Source organism: Siniperca chuatsi, linkage group LG22, assembly GCF_020085105.1.
Source record: "Siniperca chuatsi isolate FFG_IHB_CAS linkage group LG22, ASM2008510v1, whole genome shotgun sequence".
NCBI lineage: Eukaryota > Metazoa > Chordata > Actinopteri > Centrarchiformes > Sinipercidae > Siniperca > Siniperca chuatsi.
Window position 1 is genome coordinate 17,873,561 of NC_058063.1, and position 17,240 is coordinate 17,890,800.

The window sequence follows — 17,240 nt, forward strand, 5'->3', positions numbered from 1 at the left end:
GAATACTCTCCGTCCTTGAAATAATTTCTGTCCCAACAATGCTCCCTCTCGCGCACCAGGTGCTATGTATCATGCAAGCATTGTGGCTCTTTCTGTAAAGATCCTGTCATATCTGAAAACCGTAAGGGACACTTGTGTCTGAATAATAAAAAGCTATTACTGTAACCAGCAGATGAAGCCAGCAATGTTATGTATTCCATTTCCGAAAAGGGCTTTAGATAATCCAACCTTTTTTAAATTTCTGTCACATTTAGTAGTAAGTAACAGATTTCTCCCTCCCAGTGTTTTGGAATTGAACCCTTGACATGGATTTACTTCCTTCCTTCCATTTGATCTTAAACTCTATTGACTGTCAAATCCTCTGCTGAAACACCTGAGCTAACACTGATAGCATTATCCTCCCAGTTCAATACAACGGTCTCGGTGCTCGCTTCATCACCTCCTCATCCACCTCCCAATTCCCTCCCTCCCTGTATTCTTCTTCTTCAGTCTGCCCTGTGATGTGTGTGTGTGTGTGTGTGTGTGTGTGTGTGTGTGTGTGTGTGTGTGTGTGATCTACTGGGAGAGCTTTTTTCACTGTTACCACAGTTTCTTTTTCTCTCTCTCCCTCCCTCCCCCTTTTTATCTCTGCCTCTCTTCTATTGCTCTCTTGGTTCAATTTAATTCAGTGGGCTTCACTGACACAGTGGTTTAAGAAACAAAATCACCCGGATTGCCAAAGTGTTTTATCACAGTGACAACAATAATGGAAATGCCGACAATGGGAGAGAAATTAGAGTCAAGAGAATTAAAAAGATAGTAGGCAAAACTAGGTTTCTTTCCTCATCTCCCCCTTGCTCTCTTTTCCTCTTTCTTCATTTATTTTTCTTTTACTTTCTTATTCCTCTCTTTTATACTTCTTTCTGTCTTTTCTGTCTCTGTATGCTTCTCCTCCTCTCTCCTCCTCTCTTTTTCTCTCATCTGCTAAGCTAGCAGGAAAAGTGTTTTCTGAATCTCTTGTGTCAGCACCACTGTCAGACCTACACACCGCTTCCTAACTAAATATTATTCCTCCCTCTTTTTTCCACCATCAGCTGCCTCTCTTTCTTTTTTCCCTTTCTCCTCCTCTGTGTTTTTCAGGGACGCTGTACATTTACAGCGGTTGTCCTGCATTCACATCTTGCTCCTTCTTGTTTTGTTTCTTCCCAGCTTTGTATCGTCACCTTGCACCTGTCTTCGTTTTATTTTTCCTACTTGTCTCCAGATATTGATTTTTAACCTCTAATGGTTACTGGATAAAGTGAGAAACGATAATTCAAGGAGCAGAGGTTGAAACACATAAAATTCTGTAAAAAGCTTATCATGAGTTTACGCTTTCATTTCTGCTTTAAATTTCCCTTTTTTTGCTCATGTCTTCTGCTACTCCTCGCCATGTTGACCACTTCTCCCACCAAATACACACAAACACAGACATACACAGTCACACCTCCAGGTTTCTACCAGCAGAGTAATACTGAGCCATTAGCTGAATGAGTGCTGACATGGGAAGTTGTTAACACAGGCACTTACACACACACGCACAGTAAGGAAATTACTCATTTGCACCTGCCGGCCATGGACAAACACAATCTGTTTTCACACTGTCTCACATATACAGACACACACACATGTTCAAAACTAATCACTGTTCGGAGTCAGAGTGTATACATGACAGCAGATAAATCAATCATCTGGAACAAGTGCTGCAAGCTACTGAGTCAGGGATTACAGGCTCACTGCTGATAAAATGAGGCTTCTGTATGACAGTGGAAAAAAAAAAAAAGCGTAGAGTCTGGGTAGAGTATCTGCTTTAAACAGGAATCTCTGTCCGTGTAGGTAAATGCTAAAATAGGGCAGGAAGAATTCAATTAATAGCAAGGCTAGATGAGAGATTGAGATTCACATTAAGGATGTACAGCTCAGCAATATATTATCACATCAAAACCGTCCAGCCCTGCCTCATTAAAGTGGTCGAATCGTGAGTGGACATTTTTGAAAAAGTTTGGAAAATTAGGCTGAAAGTTGAGTCGGTTTTCATTAGATTAAGGATTAAATGTCTTCTCACAGATACTTTGAAATCATTTACTTCTGTTTTTTAACTTTCTTCACCTCGAGCATGAGTTTTCCCTCAGTTTCTCAGAGTATCGCGGCTACAATTTGATTAGTGAACTTACTGCTTACTAAGCCCCGCCCCCCTTAGTTACTGCTGCTATGCCAGTCAAACTATCTATTTTCATACAGCACATATACAGTTTACGGTTGCAGATTTACCGATCAAAATTCTTTGTAATTTTTGAAAGAACGGGTCCTTGATTTTCAGACACAAAAGCAGGCTTCTCATTTCTAGTCGGCAACTATTGATTTTTCCGGCTGAAATGGCAACCTGTAGCTAGCTATCTATTTAAACTAACATTATCTCCATAAGTTGGTTGAAAAGCCTTTAGTCTGGTTACAAAAGAAAAGCCTTTTAGGATTTAGGAACATATCTCGGGTGACGTTGCTTGGGGCAGCTGGGAGTCTAAACTTCCTGTGCAGGACAGAGCCACTAATGTTACCCTAAACTCTCTCCCTAAATACCAGGACCGGCTTCCGCACAGTGGGGAATACTACACACTGGATGTGCTAGTTGTGAATGGGGCTTTTTTAATGTAACCTGTAGCCCCAGAAAATAATAGAGTTGGCTAAAGAAATGCTCATTGGAAGTACTGTTTGGTTACTTCTGCTTCTAGCTAGTAAGCTAGTTAACGTTTTCAGCTTACTTAAAAGCAGACAAACACACTGTTAAATGCATTCCTTACACTTTTAATGTTGTGTTTTTGGAAAGGCTAAAAAAGGACCTCCAACAGCACAGCTTCAACATGTGGAGAAACCCAAAGCTTGACAGGCTGCCGTTCCTAGTTATGGTTGCTAAACTATGATTGCATGATCGTTGTTTGGGGGAAAGGGTTTTAGGTCAATTCTGTTTTTATCAAATAACTTTTTTTTTCATTCAGTTTGCTCCTCTGCTCATATTTAATCTGATATATGTTTATGTACTTTATTGCATTTGTCTATGTGTCTGTATGGTGTACTAACCCCTATGTGTTAATTTCTGTCTGTATGATGTGTTACCATCTTGTTTTCAGCTTATTTACATATATGTTAATTTCTTCTTCAGGTTTTGATGCTCTAGGAGACCTGTTGAAGCCTACAATTCCCACACACACTGCACCTCATCATCCTCCTCCTCCTCAAATGGTCATTCATCATGGAGGAAAGCTGCTAGCCAACGACCTCGACTCTTCTCTGGCCAACCTCGTGGGCAGTGAGTGTCCAGATACAAGTGCATACATAGCTGATTGTGTCAACACAGGGGGGAAAAACACTTAACCAGTTGCAGTATCTGTAAAGCAGCGTTTTACTGGTCGAATATTTATGTAATTTAACCTGTGAAATGCCTGGCCTTGAATGTATGCATGCCTTATCCACGTTTCTTTTGTAAGCATTCATATTGATTGAGCATATAGATACAAGGACGTACACTGTTATACTGTGTAAAGATACATACAATACTGAAAGACATTTTGCTTGCATCCTTTTTGCATTCATGTGACAACATTAAGCCTTTTTTTTTTTCTTTCTCCTCCTTTTAACAAAGAACCATCCAGTCAATGAATACCATTATCTACTTGGTTGGAATCTGTCCTCACTAGCTTGCAAAATGTTACACTTCCCTTCATGAAGAATTTTGATTAAACACGTCTAAATGTTACAAACTAGTGAAAAGATGACAGAAGAGAACAAAGATTAAGTAAAATCAGAGAGAAAAATGGTATATAAGGCTGAAATACCTGCCTCCCTGTCTTTGATTTACTCTTTTTCAACTATGATCACTCAGCTTTTCTGTGGTTCTATCCCTCCTCAGATCTGCAGTTTGGTGGGACCCCAGCCAAGAAGTAAGTGTCATGAGTTGTGATGTTACCTTTACTAAGATGTGCTTGTAGTCTAGGCTGGAGGATTTATCCACTGGCAAAACAAATACACAAAGTGCATCTGTAGAGTGTAAAAGGCAAGAAACCGCTGTACACGAATTCACTTCAGTGCTGTTCATGGATGTTTCTGCCATATTTGCAATATTGTTAGTCTTTGAAATTCATGATGCGCCTCACAGCGGATATAAAAAAATAAAAGAAAGTAAAAAGAAAGAAGAAGCTACACGTAAAAAGAGCAAATCTACTGCCTTTCCTTTCTTCCAAGACATGATTTTGGTGTTGCTTGAAAAATTGGCCTCAGGTTGAGCAAGAAAACAAAATCCTGACAGTGTGCTTGTTTTGTTGCTCTGCTTGTCCCGCTCCAGGCCAGATATGCATTGGAGCCAGCCTGGAGAGAAGAAGCTGACGGGGGGCCAGAACTGGCAGAATAAGACCATGTCGACCACACAGTGGACCCCCGCGCCCATGGCCCCGCAGCCCATGCCTGTGCAACATGTGGTAAGGAGACAGAAACACACACTGAACATGCAAACACGCAAATACAGGGGCAGAATGTGACCCATGTGGTGTAGTGATTGCACAGCCTGAGAATTTTCCCTAAAAGGATCCGTCAAAGGTGTCTGAAAGTCCTGCAAAAAGTCTTGCAGGATCATTTGAGTTTATTACAACGTGGATCTTATTTCAGCAGTTTAGGCCATCCTTCCTAGCAGTAATAACGCTATTGAACTAACCACATTAATTGCAGGTTTTTAACAAACTCCAGAACTTATTTGAAAGAGAAAATGAAGGCGAACTGTAAAATTATTACCCAAATTGTCAGTTGTAAATATCAATCACTTGATACCGCCCTCCTGGTTCAAATTTGAGCCACCATACTTACCACAGTTTTCCTGTATAATGAAGTATTATTACCAACATTTTGGTTGCACTCACTTTTGGTGAGTTTAGATAATTTATAGTAATTGTCAACAAGCCAACAGTTTAATATCTGTCTGATTGTTTGAATGTTTCTTGCTCATGTCAGTTATGGAGATGTCGTTGTTCCAAAATCTCAGAAATGATGGTCAAAACTACGAAAATAAGACCCATGTTGTAATAGACCAGAATTATCCTTCCTGAGGATCCAACAAGGTGTCTGTAAGTCATGGAAACGTCTTAAAAAGTGTTTCATGGGCCATATTTTGGCTCTTTAAAGTTCTTCAAAAGTTAAATCAAGTGTAAAATTCAGTTTTAAAGTTCTTAAATATGTAATATGTAATCTTATTGCATTGTATTAAAAGAATAGTTCACCATGTTGGGGGAAATATGCTTATTCGCTTTCTTGACTAGAGTTGGATAAGAAGATCAATAACACTCTCATGCCTGTCTATTAAATATAGGGCTACAGCCAGCAGCCAGTTAGCTTAGCTTAGCACAAAGACTTGAAAGAGGGGGAAACAGCTAGCCTGGCTGTATACAAAGGTAACAAAGTCTGCCTACCAGTACCTCTCTAGCTCACTAATTAACATGTTATATATTATCTGTTTAATCAAAAACCAAAGTATAAAAATAACTCAGGATGCCGGACTATCTGTTGGCTACAGCCAGCAGCCGGTTAGCTTAGCTTAACATAAAGACTTGAAACAAGGGAAACAGCTAGCTTGGCTGTGTCAAATGGTAACAAAATGTGCTTAACAGACATGACAGTGGTATTGATCTTCTCATCTAACACTGTACAGTAATCACATTTCCCAAAATGTCCAACTATTCCTTTAGCAGTGAAAAATCTGTGTAGCTGCACAGGACATGCTGTTTTCTCTTTTCTGCCAATTTCAGATGTAAAATTAGTTCAAGAATTTAGTTTGGATTTTCAGAAACTTATATCACTTACTTTATCTGAGACTTGCAGACATCTTGCTAATGAAATACCAAATCTAAAATTGTTGCACTGCGCACACTGAATGCTGGACTTGTCTGCATGCATGTGAATGTTTTTTACTTTGTTGTGTCCCGTATATAGATGGAAGTACTGGTGCAGTAGATAGCTGCCTGTGCATGCTCTGTGTGTGTGTGTGTGTGTGTGTGTGTGTGTGCGTGTGTGTGTGCGTGTGTTGATCTTGGCAGCTCCTGATTGTCCTCCTGATCTCTGGACAGCAATTTCTGGCTGACGAGGACAAACTGTCACTAACCCTCCGCTTCCTCTCTTTCTCCCTTTCCCCAATATCTTATTTTTTTCACTCTGCTATTGGTCCTTTCCTTCTTTCTTCCCTCACTGTCACCTTCACCCCTGCTGTCATTTTTGTTCATCTCTCCTTTCCTGTCCCGCTCGTCCTCTTCGTGCATTTCTTCCATCTGTTTTTGCACTGTCATCCACTCGTCTTCCTTCCCCTCTTCGCTCGTGTTCTGTTTTATCGCGTCTCTGTTTTGCATTGTCATCTTCTCGTCCTGTTTTCGCTACACTGACTTTGACATCTGCCCATCCGTATTTTGACCCCTCATTCTTTTTTTCTCTCACTTTATTTCCTTTACTTGTTGCTGTTGGTCCTCCATCTTTGCTTATGTTGTGCTTCTAACCTTTCTTTCTGTTTTTTACCCATCCCACATTCTTTTTTGTCTTTCCACGCTCTTTCTTCCTTTCTGTCTTACTTTGTCTTATTTTTCCTCACCATCTTTTCCTTTTATCTGCTTTCTGTTGTCTTTTTTATCATTCTTCCTCTTTTTTCCTTTTCTTCCATATCTTCTTTCTTTTTGTGCTTCTCTTATCCCCACTTTCTCTTTCACATCACTTCGTCCCCATTTCTTTTCTTTGTTATTCTCTCACTCTTCCACCCCTGTCTTGCACTCTCTCACCTTCTCTTGGTCTCTACCTCTTCATACCCTTTTTGCCTTCCTCTTTCATCATCTCCTCATTTTCTTGGATTGTCTCTTTCACTCTCACATTGTTACTTTCTCTCATCCTCTACCCTCTCCTGTGTCTCCTCTGTTTCTTCATCTTTGTCTCTTTCTTTCGATCTCCCTTCCCTCTCCATCTTTATCTCTGTCTGTCTTCTTGTCTGTCTTTTGTCTTTTTTCCTTGTTGCGTCCTGATGCAGAATGGAATGTTCTATACTAGTTATGTAAGTACTTATCCCTGTTTAGTAAAACAAGTCTTACCCAGCTGCTCAATGACTTCTATACTGTGCTTCCAACCCCCCTCTCGCTGTCTTCCTCTTCTCCTGTTTCTCTGTCACCTCTTTCTTTTTTGCCTTCTTTGGAGATGTTTTAAAAGATTTTGTTCTTGCCCAATTTCCACAAATAACCCTCTCACCTCTGTGCTACAGACTATGATCTGTACTAGTTATGTAAGCACTAAGTAAACTGTCATAAGAGCCTCTTCTTAAGATCAGTTTTTGCCATATTTTGTCTCTTGTACATCTTCCTTATAGGATAGGTCTGGTGATATTCTGTATTTTTCTTATTGTCAACACATCCCATTTAAAAGACAAAAAACTACAATGAATTGATCCTATTAACAAGTATTGCTCGTGCATTCAAAGCCTGATATAGCCTATTCCTCTGTGCCATAGCTAACTAGCTGTTGCACTGGGTGACATGTTTCTCATTACTATATATAATACACACACGGACACGCACACACACAGAGTTTAATTTCAGTCGACACCACATACACCATCCTGCGGCCATAAATACTCACTAGAGCACCAGAACCGCAGTTGAAAATAGTTCCCAACAGATGCACTATTTTGTGCCATTTGAGTAACATTTGTTAAAAACTACAGCACCCAGCTGTTTTAGGAAATTACTGAGCCTTATTAAAAAATTTAACTGTGATTTTTTTTTTTGTGACTCAGTTTTAAAGATTTACATCTGTAGTAGGAATGAATGGGCTTGGGATTGAGTGCCGCAGACAAGATAGGGAAGTCAGAAAGTATTGAGTCACAGGCTAACACATTGTTGGGTTTGGTGTTTTTATGGGATTTGTTGACATAAAAAATCTAGAGCTTAACCAGCCTTGTCCTTAAACCAGTGTTGTGCCGACAGACCAAACGCAACAAGATCCATTAGCATTGTTAATGGTCAGTGTCAAAACTCAAAGACTTGTGAAACTAAACCATCTAATTTGGAGTCATGTTATTGACTGCGTTATTTCACCTCTGACTCTCACTGATGAGGGCAAGCGAAAACAGAAATTGCTTACGGGGATTAATTCAGTAGCACAATTTTAAAAAAATAAAAAATAATAATAATTAAATTAAGTCCTCTCAGCAAAACAAACTAAAATGTCTTTTCCCCTCCTATATGGTACAAGACAAAAGTCCCTACACTGCATGGTCAGCAGTGAACTGAATCCTGCCTTCAGCGTACATTTAGCAAGACAAGCAAACCCAAAAAAATGCATCAGCTTTGACCACGAGCAAATAAAGCTTAGAGAGGGAAAATATTAATAGAACTGCTCATTATCATCCCTAAAAAAGAAAATATATTGTCTCTGACTGTTGTAAGTATACAGTACACGTCTCAGAAAACCGAAAACAGAAAACCTAACCTCCATAAGCCATAACATAATAAATAAGTCATAGCGGCATGGGGCAGTAATATATAAGACATCACAGGTAGCAGAGCAGCGAATAAGTAGGCTGTCATGCATCACGCATGATAAGTAAAACTCGCCCTTCTGGTGTGAATCTCTGATGGTTAAGGTTGCAATGGGCTTTGCTTCGCCAGCCAGAAATCCTGCAAAGCCTTCTACTTATTTAACCTTCACTTAACCATGCAGGTCATTTTAAGATCAGAAGTCTGACTTTGCTGCTAAAGCATAGAAAGAAGAGAGTCACGTTTAGAGGGAGATGGCAAAGGGAATAGCAAAAGTTTAGCTCTGAATCACTAAAACTTGGGATTAAACACATTGACAAAAGACATTTAAAAAAAAAAAATACACAAGCAGGCAGAGAGAGGAAGCACCTTAGAGACAGAAAGAGGGATCGCAACAGCAGGAGAGAGGTTGTGAATAAAGAGACAGATACAGACAAACAGATGAATGTAAAGTATGATGCATTGAGGGCTGACAGCTGGGCTGAAAGACAGATGGACAAAAATACTGATACGATAGAGAAGGTGTATTGGTGCATAAACAGTGTCTTACCTGTTTTTCTCTCAGACATCTTCTTGTCATGCAGACATAAAGACAGACAGACCAGTCAAACTCAGAGACAGATGGTTTGCTAACTAAAGCGTGGCTCGGGTGCAGATGACAGAAAAGTCTGTTGAATCTTAAATACTAAAACCGCTAAGCCACTAGTGTATTACTAAGTGAACAATAAATGTATTTGACGGATGAATCAAGTCTTTTGGCTTGAATTGAATTATTTTTCTTGCCTCTCTGGCTGCTGGCCAGCTCTGCTGCTCGAAGAGATCAGATTGATCAGTGGTTATGATTAGCTTTCACAGCCAGCTCCCTGGAGGAATCATATTGATTACCTCCTGAGATCAGTTCACTGGTTAACCTGACCCGACCAGAAACCTTTTAGCTTTAGATCTCGTGACTTCCTCTCCTCCCTTTTTTTAAGTACGTCTGAAAAGCTGTAGAGTAAGATAAACTTTAAAAAAGTCTTAGTTTTTATTACTCTAATTTATTGAATATATTGTAATGCTGTAAATATAGATAAAGAAGTCTAGAGACTGAGGTTTTCAAACTGTAAGGCGGAGGGAGAGACGTGAGGCAAATTCTCAGTCAAAAACTGTCACAAAAAAGGTCAATAATTCAATGCACATAATTTTAGACTGAGTGTGACTTAAACTTCCAGATGATATCATTATCATCGCTATCATCAATAAATTCCCTTTGAAATCGTAAAAAAACTATGCTAATTTGAACTCCAGAACCTGCCTGAGAAACATCACATCAAGTTTTCTTCAGTATCAAAATAATCCAGTGATAGTTGTCTGTAAAACCATAGGTACATTCGCGTTACTTTTAATGGAGCCAATTTGCCTAACTGGAAACAAATATAGGCTAAAAAGAAAAGACTGCTCTTCACTGCTTCAGTTTACTTTTTGTATTCTGTATCAACCACAAAGTTTGTTTTTATTCAAGACACCAAACCTTAGATTCTTCAGTCATCTAAATTACAGTAAGCTACACTAATGTAATGTTTAAAAGCATAGAGCATTAAACCACAACTACAACACTAGTGTAACAGATACTGAATACGTGACAGTGTTTTGACTGTAAAAGGAAAAGAAAAAGAAATGTTTCTTTTTCCTTTTTTTCCACTACTGACAAGGAAAAAAATAATTTATTATTATCAAAATAAGGAGAAATGCTTGCAAACACATGTTGCATTAATTCACTGATCTGTATGTTTAGTGACTGAACATGTGGTTTCGTGTTTTGCACTCTGTATGTAAGGACCACATTTTGTGTTTAAAGGTGAGAATTTAGCAGGTTTCGCAAGTCAGGTTCGCTCTTTGCATGAATAGTTTTGCACATTGAAAACTGAGCTAAGGTAATTGGAAAATACTGTAAGACTAGACTCTTTATAGATCAACCGGCATTACATGCTATTTGTTTAAAGCATTAATTAATGAGTCATTGCATAAGTAGCAATTAAAGGATAATGCTAGTGTTTTATTTTTCCATGTAAAAAGGCTAAACCCACCATTGTATTCCTTTGATTAATGTAATCCATCATTTGACGTAAGACTACTAAGGTAATATATGACTTTGATTTCACACAGCTAATTATTGCGCTTAATGGAAAAATTGTGCCTTTTATCATGAATGTGAACTGTTCACTGTTCTGTTACGTCCTCCAGCTGGAGACTTCCAACTCTGGCACAGTGGAAGTACTTTTAATATCTCTGCAATGATTGCAGCGTTATAAAGTCAGAAAAATGCCACAGTTGTCTTATTTACAATGACGGATTAGGTTTGTGAAGGCAGCAGTGTGTTTCTGCAAGCTGTTTTTAATGGGTTTTTGGAAAACAGTGGGAGCCTGCGACTTCTGGGTGAGCAGGCTGACCTGCAGCAGAGCAAACAGTTACAACTTCTGACTGCAGCAAATACTGAAAAATTGTATGTGGTGGTGGGGGGGGGGACACGGACAAAATCACACTGGTATTGTCCTGTAAGATCTGCAAACGCTTGCAGGTATTCCCAATTCCCACTGAGAAATGCAGATCCTTATTTGTTACATTAGAGAGAAGTTGTCAGAGTGTCTGCCTCTGCAATATGTACTCTCTAACTCTACAAACTGTGTGACTACTGCAGGCGATAGATAACTCATCTAACATCTGTTAATATTAATATTTGTGCATGTGTTAGAGATAGATTGCCCACTGTTGTGCATCTTCACTTCTAATCTTGTAAACTGATTTTCCTCCTTGACATTCACCGTAATGTACCACGGACACTCACTACTATAAATTACCAATGTGTCGAGCAGAGATCGTCTGCTTTGGTGAGGATGTACAAATTGCCCGTCACGTTGAATTTGAGGCCCATTCAGCCGTAGTGGATTTGATTTGTGAAGTGAGGAGGGCAGGGCTAAACGCTGTCCTACTGAGCGACCCCTTTTAAAGCCGTGGTAATGATTGCTCCCCGTGGGATTCCACTGAGTACCCCTGCTGCCTGCTGCATCCTGTGTTGTTGCGCTCCTAATGTGCACACACTTTATCAGCATTAAATGTATTCTCCTTGCACATACATTAGACTGTGTGTATTGTATTTATTGTGTTCAGATTCAGTCTAATAGAGACAGATGAGGCGCTTGTCAGAGCTAAAGACACTAAAATTGTCTAAATGTAATTGTGTTCATTCAAGTCCTTATATCCATAATACGCTATGGCAACCACAGTAGCTTTCCACATGTGCAGGCTGACCATAAAATGTTTGACCCAGGTGTGTTTTCTGTCATGTTGACAGCCACCTCTGCTTTTTCCACCTGCTTTAAGTTGATTCCTGTTTTATTTATTTTTTACTTCTCTTCTAGGCTCCAGCTCCCATGGCTTTTCCCATGACCACACCACAAGTGCCTGTGTATGGAATGGTGAGTGCGCACAGATGCACGAAAAACATACTGTTCATGTGCATGCAGTCATACCCATTACTCATGTACATGCAGAATAGGGATGCAGCTAACAATTTCCATTATGGAGTCATCTGATTCATCTTTCTTGATAAATTGATTAATCATTTGGGTCTGTAAAATGTCAGAAAATAGTGGAAAAAAAGTGACACCTTCAAATGTCTTGTTTTGTCTGACCAACAGTTCAAAACCGGTTTACACTTATATACATTTTAGAAAGCTAGAAGCAGCAAATGTTTGGCTTTTTTGCTTGATAAATGATTCAAAGGATTAGATGATTATCAGTTGATTTTTTTTTTTTTCAATTAATCAACTAATGGTTTAAGCTCTAATGCAGAATATACTGAAGTACCCACAAGTAGCTACTTTCATTTGACTATTTCCTTTGTCATGTCTTTCTACCTATTTCTGTTGCTGTTTTTGGTTTCTCTTTCTTTTTTGTCTTTTGTCTTGCTGTCTTACTCTGTTTTTCATTCTTGTGTGTGTGTGTGTGTGTGTGTGTGTGTGTGTGTGTGTGTGTGTGTGTGTGTGTCCCAGGTCCCTCCCCAGATGGGTCAGATGGGCGGGGTACCAGTGATGGCTCCTCAGCCAATGATGTACAACCAGCCTGTTCTCAGACCCACCAACCCCTTCGCAACCATGCCCGGAGCCCAGGTGACACTTAAAATCACACACACACATTAATCAGCTATCCTGTATTTCCGAATTCATATACACAAAACGATACATTTGCAACTGAAAAGGTATGAAATTGCTAATACTGTAAAAACACATCACTTTACATGGTTTAAAATGTAATAAAACCTGTTTATGTGTCATATGAGCTAAAAGTCACACCAAAGGTTCATTGTCTTGAGAATTGTTCAACATGATTATGACATCAATAAAAACGTTACAAGTTCACAATGGCTAATTGATGCGCTAACATGACTTCACCGGGACCCTTTTTTCCCGCTTCAATTAATAAAATGTGGCATAACACAAAAAGTTGACATAAATATGTAGAACAAATGTCAAGGAAAGATGTCAATAAATAGAAAATCACTGAGATAATGATCAAAGGAATAAAAAATTATGACCAGGTCAACCAAAGAATGATTCCCCCCGTTTTATGTGAATATTTTTAGGAGGCCTGAGGGGTTAAAATTATTCAGTAATTCACACGAAAAGATTAGAGGAATGTCTGAAAATATATATATTATTTTGTGTAGCTTAAAGGTTGTTTTCCTCGTTCTGTCCTGTTAACTGTTTCACAACCCCCTCTATCTTGCATTGGTAAAATTGTCAAAATGAACTGGTTCTCTATTTTTTCACTCTTCCTCTGTCTATCCAGATGCAGTTTATGTAATCCAGTCAGGGGGGAAGCAGAGTGCCATAAGCGACAAACAAACAAACAGCAGAAGAAAACACACAAGAGGAACAATCAGATGGACGAAGGAATGATTTGATCAAGCTAAAACGACTAAGAGACAGACAGACAGACGACAAGATAACCAACCAACACCAAAAAACAATTTGGAAAGAGGAGGAGAAGATGACCAAACAGAGGATGGAGGGATGTGGTGGGGAAGATGTCATCCTGGCTGGTTGTTGTCTGAAACAACTTCTTGCATAAGTGTGTGTGTATGTGTGTGTAGCTTCTTTCTGTTATACTGTCTAATTTGTGTTTTAAATCCTATCATGGAGTGATGTTTCAGGAGAGGGAATAAGGATGAGAGAGAAAGATGGGAAGAAAGATGGAGGAGTGGAGAGAAGAGGGGATTGAGGAAATCCTACCTCTGGTTTTCAGTCAGACCGAACCTGTCTGCCTGCTTGTGAAAGTCTGCTGCAGAATTAGCTTTATTTCATACTGGTGCTATTTTGTCCACTCTGGGTTACCGTCCACCTGCAACGGCAACATGAGAGCACTTAGGAGGGGACAAGAGTTTGTTTAGTGTGTGTGGAAGTATGTGTATTTGGTCTGTGTACAAAAATGTGTGTTTGTGTACGTACAGCAGTTGTTTCAGACAATACCTTTACAACCAACCTCCTCTCCATCCCCTCCGTTCGCTGTCTGTGTCCACAACTGTCCAATCAGTGAGAGATTTGGAGGCAAATCTTCTCAAGTGTGTTTCCCTTAATTTTCCGCTCTGTTGTGATATCTTTGTATTTTTCGATCTGTTTTCTTCTGCAGCCTCTCCTGAATGTTACCGGGGCTTGTACAGCAATTTGTTGAACCATTTAATAGTAGTTGAGCGTTTGTTGTTATGGGTTTTAAGCTAAAGTCTTTGTTACTCATACTGCATTGTTTTCTTCTCCTAAAGCAGATACACACAGAGAGACAGCGGTGACAACATGCTAGCATGGTACATAGTCATCTAAATTGTCTGTGAAGCAAAAATTTTGGATATTTTTCTTAAGGCCTGCTCACACCAGAAAGTGGTACAACTAAATTCATCTGTGCTTCTTTGAGAAATATGCGGCTCTGAAAGGATGGTGACGTATTTTGGTCTACAAACCATAACTCTTTTGTGAAGCAGTTTATACTGCAACAGAGGAGGTTAAATTAAACTGGATTGTACATCACAGTCAATAAGCTACGATAGCTTCCTCCATTTTGGACTCTCCGTTCTGCCCAAGGTCAGCACTGTCAAGACGGCTTGCTCTTGGTTAACGGCAAAAAAATTTGTCTGTCAAAAATTGAACTTGACGTGAAAAATTTGCACAGATGCACTTCGTCCTAGCTAGCGAATCCACTGATCCCGGCTGTTACATTGGAATTAGCTCATTTCACAGCACAATTTACCCGTTTTAAATGCTGGTGTGACCACGCATTTAGCCAGACATACTTTTACTCTCAGTGGAGGGTAAAATGAAAGATATTTGCATTTTTGTTATGCTAAAGAGACTGCGGAGTGTGTATTAGCATCGTTAGCCTGTTAACGCCTGGTTGACCTGTGTGTATCTGTTCTTCTTGTCTTCATCAGCTCACCAACCAGATTCAGACGTCAGTGGTTTCTAAAATAAGAGCTTTTTCATTAGGTACACCCTATTAGCAGATCCACATTATGTGCCAATGATTAATGACAGCAGCACTGAGTGAGTGATTAAATGTTACTGAATCAAGCTGAATTCATTTTATATTGCACTGAATCAAAGTGAGTGGCTTTAAGTGCGACTCTGTCTGCACCGAGAGCTAAACGACACTGAACTTTTGGCATCACCCTCGCTCCACGGTTCCAGGAAATTTTGGGGATCAAATTTGACTCATGTAAGAGGTCATGGCCATTCCTCAGCCAAAGCATCCATGAATTTGAGTGTTGCTATATGTGTGCATAATGCATTTTAGTGTGTGTTCACGTGTGTGCTTGCACATTTATGTGTATGTTTTCCATTCAGGGCTATTTCTGAGGGTCAAATTGTGTCAGATTTCGAGCCAAAATTGAGCCAACGAGTTTGACACGAAATGTGCTTGTATTGTTTTTGTAAAATCAAATTTTGTTGCAGAATGCACATGCAAAAATGTTGCACTGAAGTGACTATCCTGCCGTAGCAGAGCTGTTGCCAGTTTTTCTGGTGTGGAAAAATGTTGAGAAAGAGATTTGAAATTTGTTGAAATTGGGGTTTTACAATAAGAAGTTTGTCTAATCTACCAGCCACTGTGGCAGGTAACTAAAAATTATTTTCCTGCCATTCTAACAACTTGAAACTTTTTTGTAGTCCCATCCCCGGTCCCAGTCTAGTGTCTACATCCCCGTCATCAGTGATAGTTCAGTTGTTTCACACACATCATCCACTCTGTTATTGAAATCTCTAGAATCTCGCTTCCCAACTCTGTCTAGTTGATCTATCTCTAGAATGCTTTTTTAGCCTGCTTTGTCACTGTTTGGTATGTGTAGATATGTAAAAAAAAATAATAATAATAATAGTAATAACCAGTTTCTGTCTAGATTGTCTGCTCCCACCCATCACTGTCGCTGTTGTATAGATATTGCTCTTAGACGCTTCTTGTCGCAGTCTTGTGTTCGCTTAGCCTCTCGTCATAGTATCTTCCTGCAGTAGGTTTCCCACCCTGTCCTCACTTCTGCCAGTGTCTAGTAACTATAGCTGTATTATCTCTCTTGGTGTCTCGGTCTTCTAGCTGTAGACGAAAGCTTTCGGAGGCTCTCAGGCTTTGTGGTTCGTTTTGAGTGCGCTCTTTCTTCTTGCTCTAGCATCGCTCCAGTGTCTGGTAGATAAGGTCCTCGTCATTTTTTGCCCATCTCGACAACATCGGCCATCTCCACCTCTCATTATGATGTCAGCAGCCTACAGCAAACCGTCTCTGATTGGACTGTTGAACCTAGACAACGTATCAGATGCTTGGATATTCAGGTCTCTTTTTTTTTTTTTTTTTTTTCGACAAATGGCTCTAAGAGAGACATACAAGTCAAGTATGTAGTGCAACCAGGTTTGGAAATGAGCTTTAGCTAAATGCTTGCAGCTGCTCAATTAGCTGCTTCAACAGTGAACCAGCTATTGTTCAGGGGTACTTTTAAATGTTATTCAGTCGGGAAAATGTGGCAAGTAGCAAGGGAATCCACCAATCACTGGGACAATTGAACAAAAGTTCAGTTCCAAGCCCTGATATTAAGGAAACCTGTAGGTTGTCTTTGGTTTTTGTTCCCAGTCAAAACTTGATCTATGTCATTGAACATAAAGCTGCTTTCTGGTGTTTGTTGTCTGAAAACTGAACTGTTGTCAACATGAAGTCCCTCTGATGCCGTTGGTGTCCTAAACAGGGACTCTGTGGAGCTTCTCCATCCTCAAAATCCTCCTCTCCGGGGTTTAAAATACAGGTACCTTTGCTTTTGGATCCCAACTTGGGGATTAAACTAAAACTCAGACAATTTTCTTCATAAATGTCTGCACTTTTGGCAACAAAATAAGTTCTAATTATGGTTCTTTATTTTCTGGGACAGCTGTCATACTGTCTCTAATCTGGTGTGATGAATTGGCACTTCAGAAAGAGAAGCCGTTACTGTGGCACTGATCCAGAATCAGATCTTCATCACCCTGGATCTTAAAAAACATTGAATCATATCAGCTCGAACTGCAGATCTGATAATTCCTGATGTTTGTAATAACCGCTTCAGAATACAAAATGGGTTGGCTTCGGTATGAAGGACAGCATTGATTATGCCAGGGGGTTTGTTTTTTATTGCCA

The 17,240-nt window shown here is 39.6% G+C and overlaps 1 protein-coding gene across 8 annotated transcripts in view; it reads left to right on the forward strand.

Annotated features, from left to right (window-relative positions):
- si:ch211-200p22.4 (phosphatidylinositol-binding clathrin assembly protein) overlaps positions 1 to 16,748 on the forward strand; it is an 80,122-nt gene extending 63,374 nt beyond the window's left edge. For 6 of the 8 annotated variants that reach the window (XM_044184538.1, XM_044184540.1, XM_044184535.1 and 3 more), the window contains 7 exons: positions 3,176 to 3,322; positions 3,923 to 3,953; positions 4,355 to 4,487; positions 7,061 to 7,084; positions 11,960 to 12,016; positions 12,593 to 12,709; positions 13,389 to 16,748. In XM_044184538.1, the coding sequence (XP_044040473.1) occupies positions 3,176 to 3,322; positions 3,923 to 3,953; positions 4,355 to 4,487; positions 7,061 to 7,084; positions 11,960 to 12,016; positions 12,593 to 12,709; positions 13,389 to 13,403 (524 nt within the window). In that variant the 3' untranslated portion in view covers positions 13,404 to 16,748. The remainder of the gene's footprint in view (positions 1 to 3,175; positions 3,323 to 3,922; positions 3,954 to 4,354; positions 4,488 to 7,060; positions 7,085 to 11,959; positions 12,017 to 12,592; positions 12,710 to 13,388) is intronic. The other 2 variants (XM_044184539.1, XM_044184542.1) reach the window with 1 other exon arrangement.
- Positions 16,749 to 17,240: the final 492 nt, after the last annotated feature.